This window comes from Olea europaea, chromosome 10 (assembly GCF_002742605.1).
Source record: "Olea europaea var. sylvestris chromosome 10, O_europaea_v1, whole genome shotgun sequence".
Lineage (NCBI taxonomy): Eukaryota > Viridiplantae > Streptophyta > Magnoliopsida > Lamiales > Oleaceae > Olea > Olea europaea.
In genome coordinates this window covers 34321746-34336255 of record NC_036246.1, presented here as the reverse complement: position 1 = coordinate 34336255, position 14510 = coordinate 34321746, and the positions used below count along the sequence as shown (strand labels likewise).

General features: G+C 32.5%; 1 protein-coding gene and 1 long non-coding RNA gene across 4 annotated transcripts; one reads left to right on the top strand and one right to left on the bottom strand.

Moving 5' to 3' along the window:
• Positions 1 to 1623: 1623 nt before the first annotated feature.
• Positions 1624 to 3150, bottom strand: LOC111402739. The gene is made up of 3 exons (XR_002704347.1): positions 2867 to 3150; positions 1826 to 1963; positions 1624 to 1650 (listed from the first exon to the last, which is right to left on the bottom strand). It is a non-coding gene; the product is annotated as an uncharacterized LOC111402739 (long non-coding RNA).
• Positions 3151 to 11042: 7892 nt separating this feature from the next.
• Positions 11043 to 13480, top strand: LOC111401950 (AAA-ATPase At3g50940-like). Of its 3 annotated transcripts, none has more exons than XM_023029939.1 (3): positions 11043 to 11883; positions 12160 to 12388; positions 12959 to 13480. In XM_023029939.1, the coding sequence occupies exons 1-3, from the start codon at positions 11105 to 11107 to the stop codon at positions 13394 to 13396; spliced, it is 1446 nt and encodes a 481-aa protein (XP_022885707.1). In that variant the 5' UTR covers positions 11043 to 11104; the 3' UTR covers positions 13397 to 13480. The 3 variants fall into 3 exon arrangements, with proteins under 3 accessions (XP_022885707.1, XP_022885706.1, XP_022885705.1); XM_023029938.1 differs by having other exon boundaries at positions 11044 to 11873; positions 12150 to 12388; XM_023029937.1 differs by lacking the exon at positions 12160 to 12388 and having other exon boundaries at positions 11044 to 12112.
• The last annotated feature ends 1030 nt before the right edge of the window (positions 13481 to 14510 follow it).

Below are 14510 nucleotides of genomic sequence, written 5' to 3'. Positions count from 1 at the left end.
TCGTATAGCAATTTTCTATGTCAATAAAATTGAACTGTGAAAAATTCTTGGCTACCATGTAGTTAGTGAGACTCTAAAAGATTCTAATTATCCAATAATGTTCCTATATTTTAATTTGAACTTATTGATGCTGAAACTAATGGATATTTGTTGAAATTTACTAAAAATTGCTATGTGCCCTGAATTTTGTCAAGTATTGCAGGTATCGAAATTTTTCGTCATTGGGTGTAGTATTTACTTCAGAAAAAATTGCAATAGAGGTCTCAAGGTTTTTAAAAAAGTGCATCACGGTTTCAAATCTTTAATACAGTGATACATCCCAAAATTTTCAAATATATACTGTGAAATGACCTTTAAATGGTTTCCAGCAATAAAATTGTTAATTGACCAATGTCTAACATTAATTGACCAATTTCAAAAATGACAAAATCATAAATTTAAGTTTTCCACCTAAAACAATTAAAATAATTAAATAAAATAAACAAAAGAAAGAGAATAAACAAAAAAATGAAAAAAGAAAAGATATTTTCTCATCATGTTTTCAACCCTGCCATTGAGAATTAGTAACTCTAATTATATTCCCCAGCAATAATCAATTGACAGAATGACAAATAGACACACACAAACATTACAGATTTATAATGTTTTCTTCGACGCGAGACTACGCCCCCTTTTGTCACTATATTAATTCATTAGAATGAAAAAAGTTTTACAAGAAAAAATCGTACACCCTATCTTCTCTAACAATTCTCTCTTTCTTTTTGAAGGTGACGGTAAAATGTTAATGAAAACTTTCTATTTATAAAACAAATTAGGACAAAATCGAAATTATAAGTGTAACAATTTTAAACAGTCCTTATGAAATTTTGGGCTATCCTTGCACCCCAAGCCTCCTTTCAACCTCACGACAACTTTATCTCAGAGGTCGATCCGCGTACTATCTCTGCACAACGACTATGATTAAGTTCCACAGCTTAACAATCTCCGACTTAAAGATCAATCCACCATCAATAAATTATCTACAGCGGCAAACTCCCCGATCCTTTAAAAAAGTCCAATTGAAGTTGCACACAATTTCAACTTTTTCTATCTAAATATTTTTTGTTAACATGTCGATTGAATTATGACTAACTTGAATCTTTTCTCAAGTATCAAAATTTTATCTTCCAAAGTCGATCTGATTAAGTAATAACGGACATATATATGCCTTCTACCTTACCAGATAAATATATAATTCTATGCTAAGTGAATAACATTTTGACCATCATAATACAATACAACGTGACACAATTCTTCCAAGAAAGACTACAACCATATCATTTCTTTGCTAGCTTCGATCACACTATGACATACTTAAGATTCAATAAAACAGGCATAAGGCATCTTAACTATGTAGTTCCACTCTTGTTTCGTAGAGGGTGGCTGCTCATTGGATAGCTTGAAGTCACTAGTCAAAGGAGTGCTTATTCATTTTACATTATCATGAACCTGCTCGACACCTTCTTCACATACCATTCTTGTGAAAGTTTCAAGATGACACTGTCCTTTGTAATTCTCATCTCAAGAATTTATTTTATGACACCCAAATTCTTCTTTGCAAGTTCATTGGATAACTCATTTTTCAACTTGTCACTTCATTTTTGCAAGCACCTGCAATCACATATACCCATTAGATAATATAGGAGATACCAAGATTCCTTACATAACAACAATGATCCATGTGGCACCTTATGAAGCCATTACTCCTAATAAAACTGTCAAACTACTAATAACACTCTCTCGAAACTAATTTAAGACCATGCAAACTATTTTAAAGTCCACATACCATTTTCCCCTGTTTTTGTACCTCGAAAACTTATAGCTGCATCTTGTAATTTTTTCGTCCAAATCACCATGAAAAAATGACCGTCTTTGCATCCAATTGCCCTAGGTGCAATTCTTTCCATACCATCAGTCCAATTACCTGTAGATGTTGTTAGTTTCATTACGAGAGAGAAATTCTTAGCATAACTTTCTTTTGATATTCCTTCAAAACCAGTTTGGCTTTATATCATTTACTGTCATCATGTTCTTCTTTTAATCAATATACCCATTTATTTTACGTAGTCAACTTTCTTCGTGGTAACTTTGTCAACTATCATGTCTAATTAGATAATAATGAGTTCATCTAATCCCTCATGGCTGCCTTTCACTTGATTGACTCATCAAACTTTATTGCTTCGTTATAACTTTTCATTTTACCTCTTTCCATCAATATAATAAGATATAATACATAATTTTACTCGAGAGAGATCATTCGTTATAATTGGTTAATTTGATTGTTAGCATATATAGAAAAAGGCCATAGGATATTGAAACTAATGAAAATTAACTGACGTTAAGTGAAATCAAAGATCCCAACTACCGAATCCCGTAAGTTTTCCAAAAAGTCTCCTTGTGTTAATTGTGTTAGATATATTTTAGTACAATCTTAGTTTAAATTCAATCCTTAAGTTATTGCTTGGTAACAATATTAGTTTTATTTGAAGCTAGGTTTAGTCGTTAGAATAGAAATTGATAATAAGATTATTACTTGTCAATATACCATACACTTGTGCTTTCGGTGAAAAGATAGCAAATCTACCTTTGGTGCTTTATATTAACAAATCAAATCAAATCTTTCTCTTATAATGATTCACACGACCTCTGTAGGATTATCTTACCCCACTTTCTAAATCAGAATCTGTAATTAAGATGAGACCTTTTTCCATTAGGTATTGTTGATATTTTATGAAACTTCAAATCTTAATAACATAAAAACTTAATTACTTTATTGCTAAGATCCTTCATGTCAAATAACCAAGAAAATTAATAATACAAAATATACCTTAATTCTTTGGGAACGATTTTTTATTACTGGATCTTAATTTCAGATCTTGAATCTTCAAAATCAACCTGGAATCCCTTCTTGATTGGTTTCTTGCTTTCAATCTTGAATTTTTGCCTCCTTGAATTCTTTGGTTTTTGTTCTTGGTTTTGCTTCTGGATCCATAATCTTGATTCTTGAATTCCTTCAACTTGATTCTTGATTGTAGATTTTACGTTATTGATTGTGGATTTTTGGATCTTCTTCTTCAATATGCATTCTCTCCAAATTTTTGTGTTGATGGGATGATACAAAGAATGAGAAGTTGCTTATGAATTGGGGGTCATAGCCCTATATATAGTTTCCATATGTATTTCATCCAATATGAAATATAATTCTAAAGGAATCCGATCTTTACACATATAATAGGGCCCACACTTTATTTAGATATTCTAAGCCCAATTACTTAATTCTTTATTAGATCACTTTAATTTTGAACTTAACTTTAAAATAGTCTTTATACACAATTAATTAAATATGTTGGCCCACATTATAAATTAAATAATTTCCCAACATGCATATCTAAGTTCACTTCCTCTTTATTTTCTCTCGGTCATCTTTATCCTAGCATTTGGAAAGGTCACTTTCTCCACTCCATAATGCAAACTTCTCTCTTTTAGGATTGCTATCTTACTGTCAAGGAAGCAAAAAATATCCAATTATCTTCCTATCTATCTATTGTATACTAGCGAAATAATATTTGTATATAATCAAGGACAACTGATCCCCCCAACCCACACACAGAACAGTGCTACTGCATCTTGCAAAGTTACAAGCTAGAAATATTCAATTTAACATGAAGGCATTTGCTGTGACTGTATTGATCTCAAACAAGACTAATCAGATTGTTCTTGATGCACACAATGGAAATACCTTAGATGGATTCCATCAGTAGGGACGGAAAGTGCCAATAAATAAAGTTGGGATAAAAGTGCAAAAGGGTAAAAAGTTGGGGGTGGCGGCTGCAAGTTTTCTATTCTAATGGCTACTTTAAGGCTTTTTAATTGTTTTACCATTGTACTGAGAGTACTGTCTGTCAATGTGTTGGTAGCTTTTTTCTTTTGGGTTCTTCTACATATACACCCAGTGTACCGACCCCCTCACAAGAGGGGGCCCACGATTTTTTTATTTGGCGTGGGCCCCCCTCTTGTGAGGGGGTCGGTACACCGGGGTGTCAAACCCAATGTACAACTAGAAAAATCCTTTTCTTTTTGTTGATAATTCTGCATTTTTAGAACAATAAAGTTTCTTGTATACTATCGTGTCAACCCTTTCAAAATGTGAGGAGGTCCACATGAATATTATATTTGTGGACCTCTTCATTGTGAGAGGAGTGTATGGGTGTATTGTTGTACACCCAGCACAACTGTTTTTGGAATGAATGAAAAGTCATCATTTACAATGAATGATGAGGATTTGAAGTAGGTTTAGACTTGTATACCTAGCCTTTATCATTTTTTTCTTTCCACCCCTTTTTTTCTCTTTTTGTCTTCTTTAGGTGGATTTGGATAGGCTATTATTGTAAAATTAGTGTACACCTATGTTGGCATTATGTTTCTACTGTTTTTTCAATTTAGACCCTGTTTGAGTCACATTTTTTTCAAAAAAATACATTTTTCAATAGTGATTTGATATCATTTCAATTACACATTCTTCAATAAAATAATATTACACGTAAATTTAAATTTTTTCCTTTTTTCTTAACCACACATTTCCCATCAATACACTATTCAAAAATACATTTTTATTCTAATAATGTGGCTCAAACAAAGGCTTAATTATCAAAATCATCAGACTCATCAATTGTTTACCAGGTAGGTATCTTGCAAGAAACCAGAATCATATGGAGTAAAAAATGTATATAATAGACGTTGAATTTATTGGAAATTATGCTTTATTTGTTATTATTGTCGTTTAGTATTTGTCTGTCCCCGCGAATAATGGGGGCCTTGCTTTTCCTTGGTCTGTTGTGCAACACCTAACAAAGTGGAGTTCAACATCAAACCCCACAATACTTTTGGCTCTATGAAGAAAGCAGATTGAATCCTTGTGAAGGTCCATTAGTTGATACTTTAAAATGCTCCAATGCTTGGTCTAATAATTACTTGAATGGGGACGAACTTGACCATTTTTAGCTTTAGCACGCCTAACCTTTTAATGCCCTTCATAGATGAGGATAAATTTCAATAAGTTAAAGAAATGGGCATATTAGGTATTTATTTGTTATCTTTCATTGATTAAATATATTTTTGAAATGCATATCCTCCTCAAAACCATGAAAATTGAAAGGTATCATACTTGATTCCTCAAATGTGCTGTCGCTTTTTTGAATTGTTTAGCTACAATTTATGGGTACAATCACTTTATCAATAGTAGTTTTAATGCATGTAACGACAAAGATCGTAGGATATAATTGTTTCAATAGATGAAACGCAACATGTTTGTAGAGTGGAAAAAAATTTGAAACACCAAGTGGCTGCTAATGAGGTCACCCTGCCCTGTTACAATCAATATGATTTCTCCATGTTACGTGCCACTCCAATTCTTTTTCAAGCTAGCTTTAAATTCTAGTTCTTGATTAACGATTAAGGTTTCTATTTAATGAACAAACAATTTGCTTGTATCTGTTAATATAAAATTATTCCTAGGGTTTTGTCTCATTACAATGTCCCTCTTCCATATGATAAGGAAATTACGTCTACATGTCATACACACACTGAGTGATCTCCATCATCATTTTATGATATTACTAAATCTAAAAATAGTAGATGAATGAGATTATAATAAGCCATCAAAACATCTCTTTTCAAGACTATCATAAGATATGGTAACTTGGGGATCGAGAAAATTATCTTCAACATCGTGAAGTACATTATGATTGGTATGAAGGATTGTTGGATCCCAAATTTCATTCTTGCAAGTGAGGAAATATGAGGTGCACCGAATGAAAGGTCGAAAAATTATCACTCTCGTAGTAGAGGAGTTAAATATGGGCAAAAAATATATATAGTTCACAACATTCCTTTCCTGCCAATGAAAACTAAAATTTCGGCTAGAATACATGGTGGTCAAAGTTCTTACAAAAATCTACTGTCAAAACTCACTTGTTTCTCACTTTTTAGAGAGTGTTGGGCCAATGAAATATTTATTTTCTTGCTTGTTATTCTCTCGATCTTCATCTAGAATTGGAAGAGGAATTCGTCTTAAAGGGCGTTTGGTGAGAGATTAAAATTAGATTTTTTTATCGAAATTTTTGAAATGTGTTGTTGAAAAGTTGTGAGTCATATAAAATATGTGGTTAAAATTTAGCCTATGTTTGTCATTCTTTACTTTACATTCTTTCTCATTATTTTTTTTACAATACTCATTTTTAACAACATCTTCGTTAAAATAATATTACACGCAAATAAAAAACTTATCCTCCTTTTTTAACTACACATTCTCCATCAATCACTACTTCATAATACATTATTTCAAATTAATGGGGCTCAAATAGGGCCTTAATATTTAATTTGAATTGAGATTTTAAATCCAAAACAAATAGGGGCTTAGTCCAATGGTTAGTCTATATAATAGGTATATAATCAAGATCAATTCTCCTCTCCACATTACCCATCCTATTGAAATCGAGCTTGTTAATTCTCAAGGAAGGAATTTGAAATGTTTGAGACATGTTGGATACATTGAATAGAGCATGTTTCAGGTAAGAATATTATAAGTTGAGACTTGAGAGCACGCCTAACCTTTTCATGTCTTCATAGATGACCAAATCCTTATTGACTAGAGAAATGAGATTATATTTTTACTAAGCTCTTGTTAGAGCCCCATTTTTATTATTAAAATATATTTTTCAATAGTGATTTGACCACATTTCAACCACACATTCTTCAACAAAATAATATTATACGTAAATTCATGATTTTTCTTCATTTTTTTAATCACACATTTCCCATCAATACACTATTCAAAATGCCTTTTTTTTTATTTACAGTAATGGTGCTCAAAAAAGGGCTAAATCAATGTATCAAATAAGTCTTTTGAAACATGTTAAATATGTCCTATTGAAGGACACAAAAAGGTCTTATTCCTAATTCCTCAATTCCGCACGTGCCTTTTCAATTGTTTAGATTACAATATACACCGACTCTAGTAGTTTCAATCATATAGCAAAAGGTGCCGCCGGGGGCATATTCCAATGGTGCAAAGGACAAGGGTGAGATATACTCAACTTTGCTGGTAACCGTAGTGTGAGGGTTCGATTCCTGAAATATGGATTGAGACCATTTGTGGGCACCAGTGTACAGGCAGCTCTTATTTCTTAACCAGCTGGAGCACATACCACAATTAACCTCTCTCACGATACTCTATGGGCAGGGCGGTGGGAGACCTTTAAGGTTGGAGTTTAACCTTTTTTTTTTCTTTTTTTTTTAAAATCATATAGCAAAAGGCCATTATTAGGTATAGTTTGCTCCAATAATGATAACTTAAGAGCAGAACAAAATTTGAAGTACCAAGTGTACTGTAACGCCCCAAATTTTATTGACTTAAATTTTGGGGTGTCACCGATATCGTTTCATAACTCATACTTGAAGCGGAAATATTTAATTCTAAAATTTAAAACTCTTAATTTATTGAATACTCAAATATTGAAATAATGTAACAAAGTTTAGAACATTCAATAAAAATAATAAAAAAAAAGGAAACACAAAATACTCTAAAATTTTTATTATTGAAGAATTTTCTAAAAGATAAATTTTATTTTACTTGGCAGCCCGCGCACCGCCCAGTCACCATCTACGTCGACCTCACTAACATGAAATGTTGAAGTTGAAGTTGAAGGAGTGAGTAATTTATACTCAGTAGGATACATGCGTCCAAACAATATAATAACTTTTAAGATAAAAATCTATAACATTCCATACCATAATTTCGTCAAGAGCAATCGCTGATCAATCGAATGCTCTAATACATTTGAGAAGACCAGAAGGAGATCTCACATTTCATTTCATTTCATAGGGACCCGCAAGTCAATTAGCATTTCACGAAATAAATCACGTAAAAAAATCATAATATTGCGAGGACGAAACAACTTGCACATAGTATCCTACCTTGAGTGATAATAGAAAAGTAAGGAATTCACGTTCCCAAAATCTTTTCGCTATTGTTGTATCTTGTGGATTTAAAGTTGATCAAGTGGCAGCTTCAACGTGTTAAAATCCTAATTCATTGTCATTTGTTTAGAAACTTAAGTAATTCTCACCCCTAATCATACCACTATTCTACTAAGTTAATATTCTTATACTATTGATGTCGTTATAATTTAATGCTATTTAGAATTAATAAGGACGCAGAAGAAAATTAACTAATTATATATAAAATAGGACTTAATAATCAAGGTCCTAAAATCAGTGAGGAATTGAAGGTGGGTCCTACTGTTGAAAAGCATTTGGTTTAAATAGGTACTAACTCAATGTCCTTGCTTTCTTTTGAAAAAATACATTTTCAACAGTATTTTGACATTATTTTAATTACATATTTTTCAATAAAGTAATATTACATGTAAATTCAAAAATTTTTCTTATTTTTTAACAATACATTTCTCATCAATACACTATTCAAAAATTCATTCTACTCCAAAAAATGGGGCTCAAACAAGGGCAATATAGGCATTATAGTTTTTAAATTGTCGTTGGTAGAAAAACACTAGCTTCTTAGTATCTGAATTAATGGAGGATAAATTCGAAGGTAAGAGGTAGAAAATCAAAGTAGGCAAGGAAGGAGTTTAAAATTGAAATCCTGGATTTTATTAAAAATTGTTTCGATGAAAAACAGACAGGTTTAAAGATTTAGGGTCTGTTTGAGCCACATTATTCCAAAAAAAAAATGTATTCTTAAACAGTGATTTGACATTATTTTAACCCCACATTCTTCAATAAAATAATATTAAACACAAATAAAAAACTTTTCCTTATTTTTTTAATCACAGATTTTTCATCAATATATTATTCAAGAATACATTATTACCAAAATAATGTGGCTCAAACACCCCATGCATGTAAGACTGCCATGCATTTAAATTTGTAGAAATAATTTGTCAAATCTCAATTAACCAAAAGCAAACATGATTAAAGATTTAATGCATGTAAGACTGCCATGCATTTAAATTTGTAGAAATAATTTGTCAAATCTCAATTAACCAAAAGCAAACATGATTAAAGATTTAATGCATGTAAGACTGCCATGCATTTAAATTTGTAGAAATAATTTGTCAAATCTCAATTAACCAAAAGCAAACATGATTAAAGATTTAATGCATGTAAGACTGCCATGCATTTATATTTATGGAAATAATTTGTCAAATCTCTATTAACCGGAAGACACAATTAATAAACAAATAGGCCCAAGTAGCAAAAAGTGAATCTTTATCCAAATATTCAGTATGTGTTAATGAGGTTTAAATAAATAATGAGAATACCTATGTATGCATAATAATCTGTCGAAGTCTGTGTAATTATCTAACATGGATCATTATATAAAGATTAAATCCCAGACTTCCTTTGCTTAATGCACTATAATGGGGATTGAAAACATAAAATAATAATAAAGATAAAAGTCATAATACCTCAATATGCAAAGTTCCAAGCACAAACAGGATGAAGCAGTCTAATAAAGAATTTCTACAATTATTTGATTAACCATGTAATTATTATAGTAGAGTAGAATAAAATTCTAGCACCAAGGCAAGATTTTCTCCTACCAAATACATGAGAATGACCTTCCAAATAAGGTGGACATCAACACGGCTAATTTCCCTAAACTTTATATTAAACACGTAATCCAATCCCAAATTACTAAAAGAATTATGGTTAATCAAAAATAAATTAAAAGGATTACAAAAAGTACTGCTTGACAATTGACCAATTCTCTTCATATATTAAAAAAGGAATCCTTTTTTTCACTGAAGTCAACATAATAATTTAATTTAGATGTCAAGTGAAACGATAATATTAGTGCCAACGCAATTTAAAAAATTGACTTGCATGCATTACATTTAATTGCAACAATTTCTAAAGACAAATGAGATACGTGTTGTCGTTGGACCACCTGTCCCATTAGCCATTATTAACTCCAAACTCAAATGAAATTGTGTGTAGTTTAATATGTATGTATGTAAAACAATTAAGTTTATTCTGTAAAAATTTTGTGGCGCTACATGTACGCTATTGAATCTTCCGCCCGTCCCTCCCCCTACAATCAAATTGATTTCTCCACGTGATACAATGTAAAAATATGATGTCCGCATGATTAATATGGAGTAGAACAAATTGTAAAGTACTCAGTGTACTCTATTGAACCTCCCCGCCTGTCCCGTCACTCTACAATCAAACTGATTTCTTCATTTGTCACACTCCGAACCCTAGCAATGATAAAAAGCTATCTATTTAAAGATCCTCTTAAGATTCCCCCTCGTTCCATTTTTGTCCAACCATCCAAGTATAATTGAAAAAAATTACAGTTGCTGCTGATTTTTTGGCACATTTTCCCAGTTGGTTCCTTTGATAATTTTGGCCCCATTCTTTCCACATTTTTCGTTTGAAATTAGCGTTCCACATATTAAAGGCATTAATTACATTTATGCCCTTAACATTATGGTTGTAAATTTCACTTGAATTGCTTTGGTTAAAATGGCTGAGGGTAGTTGCGTAATTTCCCAATTACAAACTGAGTCATCAAAGGACAGCTGCATATGGCCATTTACTTTTCCAACAGTAAGAATTCTCTTAAAAATAGGTTCAAAAGGTTGAATATAGGTGATATAAGACAAGTGTCAATATTAAGTGCATTTATTTATCCTCGTTTTTTCTTTTAAATCCAAGGGTGGAGAATTTACCAGCATACCTTGTGCTTCTGTTTAAGGTGTCTATTTTAAATAAAATTGTTTGTATTTTTAGGTTTCTTTATTCATGTTTAATGGCATCAAAAAGAAAAAGTAGTAAAAAAAGGTGTTGGCAATCTTTCCACGTACATTTCCATAAAATATAGCAGAACAAGAATCTTTAGTTTCTTTACGCTATGCATTCGGACAAAAACTCACGTTAGGCGTGCATTCTCCCAATATTTTTATGTAAAGCTTCTCTATATTATATCCAAGTAACGTTACAATCTCTCTCTCATCTAAAGAACTCAAAATTTGTAACAATGGTGGTGAATTTCTCTCCTTCACCATCGTCGATTTTTGCAGCATATGCCTCATTATCGGCTTTTGTTATGCTGCTTCAAACTATGTTGAATCAAGTCATTCCCAGACAAGTGCAAAATTATATTTGGTCCTTCATTCAGTCCTATTTAAGGACTATACCCTCCAACGCCACTATAATCATTGAAGAAAGGGATGGTATGTCTGGTAATGAAGTGTATGATGCTGCTGAAATCTACCTGTCCACAAAGATCAGAGAAAATATCGATCGCCTTAAGATTAGCAAGTGCCACAAGGATAACGATTTCAGTGTCAAGTTTGCCCAATGTCAGAAAGTTGTAGATATCTTCGAGGGCATAGAGCTTGAATGGAAATTTGTTTATGAAGAGAGAAAAAAGAGTCCCAGTGTGATTGATGGGGATACTAACCATTATCTTTCCATGTCCGAGAAAAAATACTTTGAGCTGAGTTTCCATAAGAAGCACAAGGACAAGGTACTCGACCTTTATGTGCCTTTCGTGCTTGAAAAAGCCAACTCCTTTCGAGCTGAAAAAAAGATTGTCAAGTTGCATACTTTATCTTGTCATTTGTCCTCAATTACGTGGGATTCTATTAACTTCCAACATCCCTCAACTTTCGACACCCTCGCAATGGATCCAAAGATTAAGAAGGCTGTCATTGCTGATTTGGAAAGGTTTCTCCAAAGGAAAGAGTTTTACAAGAAAGTTGGCAAAGCTTGGAAAAGGGGGTACTTGTTGTATGGCCCTCCAGGCACTGGCAAATCCAGCCTGATTGCAGCAATGGCTAATTACCTCAAGTTTGATATTTATGACTTGGAGCTCACTAATATAAGACATGATTCGGATTTCAGAAAATTGTTGCTGAGAACTTCAAATAGATCGATACTTGTGATTGAAGATATGGATTGTAGTGTTGAATTGCCGAATAGAAATGGGCCTATGTGTGTAGATGGACTTGGACAGGCACGTCCTCGTGATAATCATACTCAGGTACATAAAAAACCAAGTTATTTGTATGGCCCTCCAGGCACTGGCAAATCCAGCCTGATTGCAGCAATGGCTAATTACCTCAAGTTTGATATTTATGACTTGGAGCTCACTAATATAAGACATGATTCGGATTTCAGAAAATTGTTGCTGAGAACTTCAAATAGATCGATACTTGTGATTGAAGATATGGATTGTAGTGTTGAATTGCCGAATAGAAATGGGCCTATGTGTGTAGATGGACTTGGACAGGCACGTCCTCGTGATAATCATACTCAGGTACATAAAAAACCAAGTTATTCTTATTCTATTGACAAATGGTTAAGCCCCTTATCCCCCTCGCCCCTTCTTTCTTTGTGAATAGAGCATCAACTTGAGTAAATCAAACCATGTTATTAGTCAAACAGAATGCTGGATTAAAATCAAAGCAAGATTAAGATGGTGAATCATGGTGTATCTCTTGCTTCAAAATGCTTTCTGCAAGCCTCTTTGAATGTGTGTTGGTTTATATTTCAGGATTTAATCAATGTGGAATTTATCTCTTAACTTCCTCTAGCGAGATGGTGGCTCGTTTGAATAAACCAATCTTGAAATCCACATGCTCATTTTTTTGGGTCTTAATCGGATGAAATTGCTTAGTAGAGTTTAATGGACTCTTAAATCATATTAATAATTGAAGTTCAATCTTAAAAAGTCAATAACCTTAATAAGAGGAATAGTTCAAGCCCTTATGTGTTACTCTATACTAAGATATTTAACCGATATGGAATTTATCCCTTAGCAATGCAATGTATTATTTATTTTCAATGAGATGCGGAAAACTCAACGAATTTTCTGTTTATCTTGTAGTTCTCTCTCTCGGGACTATTAAACTTCATGGATGGTTTGTGGTCTAGCTGTGGGGATGAGCGGATTGTCGTGGTCACTACAAACAACAAAGACAAATTAGATCCGGCTTTGCTGCGTCCCGGGCGCATGGACATGCACATTCATATGTCTTATCTCACACGAGATGGATTTAAGCTATTAGTCTCCACTTACCTTGGCAATCAGGGGTACCATGAGCGCTTTGAGGAGATTGAAGAATCAATTGAAAGTATGAAAATTACTCCTGCAGAAGTTGCTGAAGAACTACTGAAGATTGATGATCTTGATACTTCTCTTGAAGGTCTAGTTAATTTTTTACAGTGCAGAAGGATCGAAAACAACATGACTAAGGATAAAGAAATAGAAGAAAATGAAGTCCATAATGTTAAAAGACTTGCGTCTGATGATACTGATATTTAAGCTATGACAGGTTGAAAATTTATGTCAATTCAATCATGCGTTTATGATTCTCAATTAGAATTAAAATTGTAGTTTTTGATTAAAGATTGAAGTCTATGTTTATTGAACAAACAATGAGCTTGTATCTCTTAATGAATTAAGTTCTTTTGTCAAAAACCGCTTAACGCCATAATTGACTTATACTCTCATGGGTGTTGACCAATGATGACATGGTGGCCAAGGATTCTACAAAATCTATTGTTAAAATTCAGTTGTTTCTCACATTTTTTGAAAGTTTGAGGCGGTGGAAGATGGGATTAAATTCCCTCTCATGGAAAGTTGGGCGTGTTTCTTTTATCTTTTCAAATTACTGGCAAGTTTACAACCCAGAATTGAAGTTTTAAGAAATTAAAACATCCAGTGTCATTTGCTTGTCCTTTCTTGACTGTGCTCTGAATGTGGGAAATCTTATTACCCTTTCTTCAAGCTTGGCATTAATACACTCTAAGCTTATAAAGAGTTTTTTTTTTCCGGATTAAAATAAGTCAAAATTAAACAATCAATATTAACAACATCTTCAATGGTTTCCACAACTTTTCAACAATACATTTTAAAAACTTCTAACACAATCTACGAAAAAATATAATTTTAATCCCCACCAAACACTTTTAAAGAAACTACTTGAACAACTCTCGAGGCAATAAATATTGTAGGTGAAGAGAGCCAGTGGTGATTTTTTCCTGAATGATATGATAATCAATCTCGATGTGCTTAGTGTGAACATGAAACTTAAAATTTTGAGACATGTTAGAGCATTTCGTGGTCACAAAGGAGTGGAAGATGCCTTTCTAGTCTAATGTTGAAGTCATGTGATTTGATATTATGCTTCAGCACAAAACCTATATGCTATTGGTTGCTTTTTGGATGTCCAAGATATACATTTTGATCCAAGGAATATTTGATGTCATCAAAATTCTGTGGCTAGTCAAAAAATAATAAATAAAATAAAAAAATTCATGAAGAGTACAATAGCCAATAAAAAAAAAGTAGTGAAAAATACATTGACCGACGACACACTAATGTGACTAATCAAATACTTATATTCTTTTGTATTTTATTTTATATGTTCGAATTA

Bases quoted from the DNA above. Each gene is read 5' to 3' on its own strand.
- LOC111401950 (XM_023029939.1), top strand. From the start codon at position 11,105: ATGGTGGTGAATTTCTCTCCTTCACCATCGTCGATTTTTGCAGCATAT. The intron at 11,884-12,159 runs ATCCAGCCTGAT...AGGCACTGGCAA, and splicing joins GGCCCTCCAGGCACTGGCAA to ATCCAGCCTGATTGCAGCAA. The intron at 12,389-12,958 runs GTACATAAAAAA...TTTATCTTGTAG, and splicing joins CTCGTGATAATCATACTCAG to TTCTCTCTCTCGGGACTATT.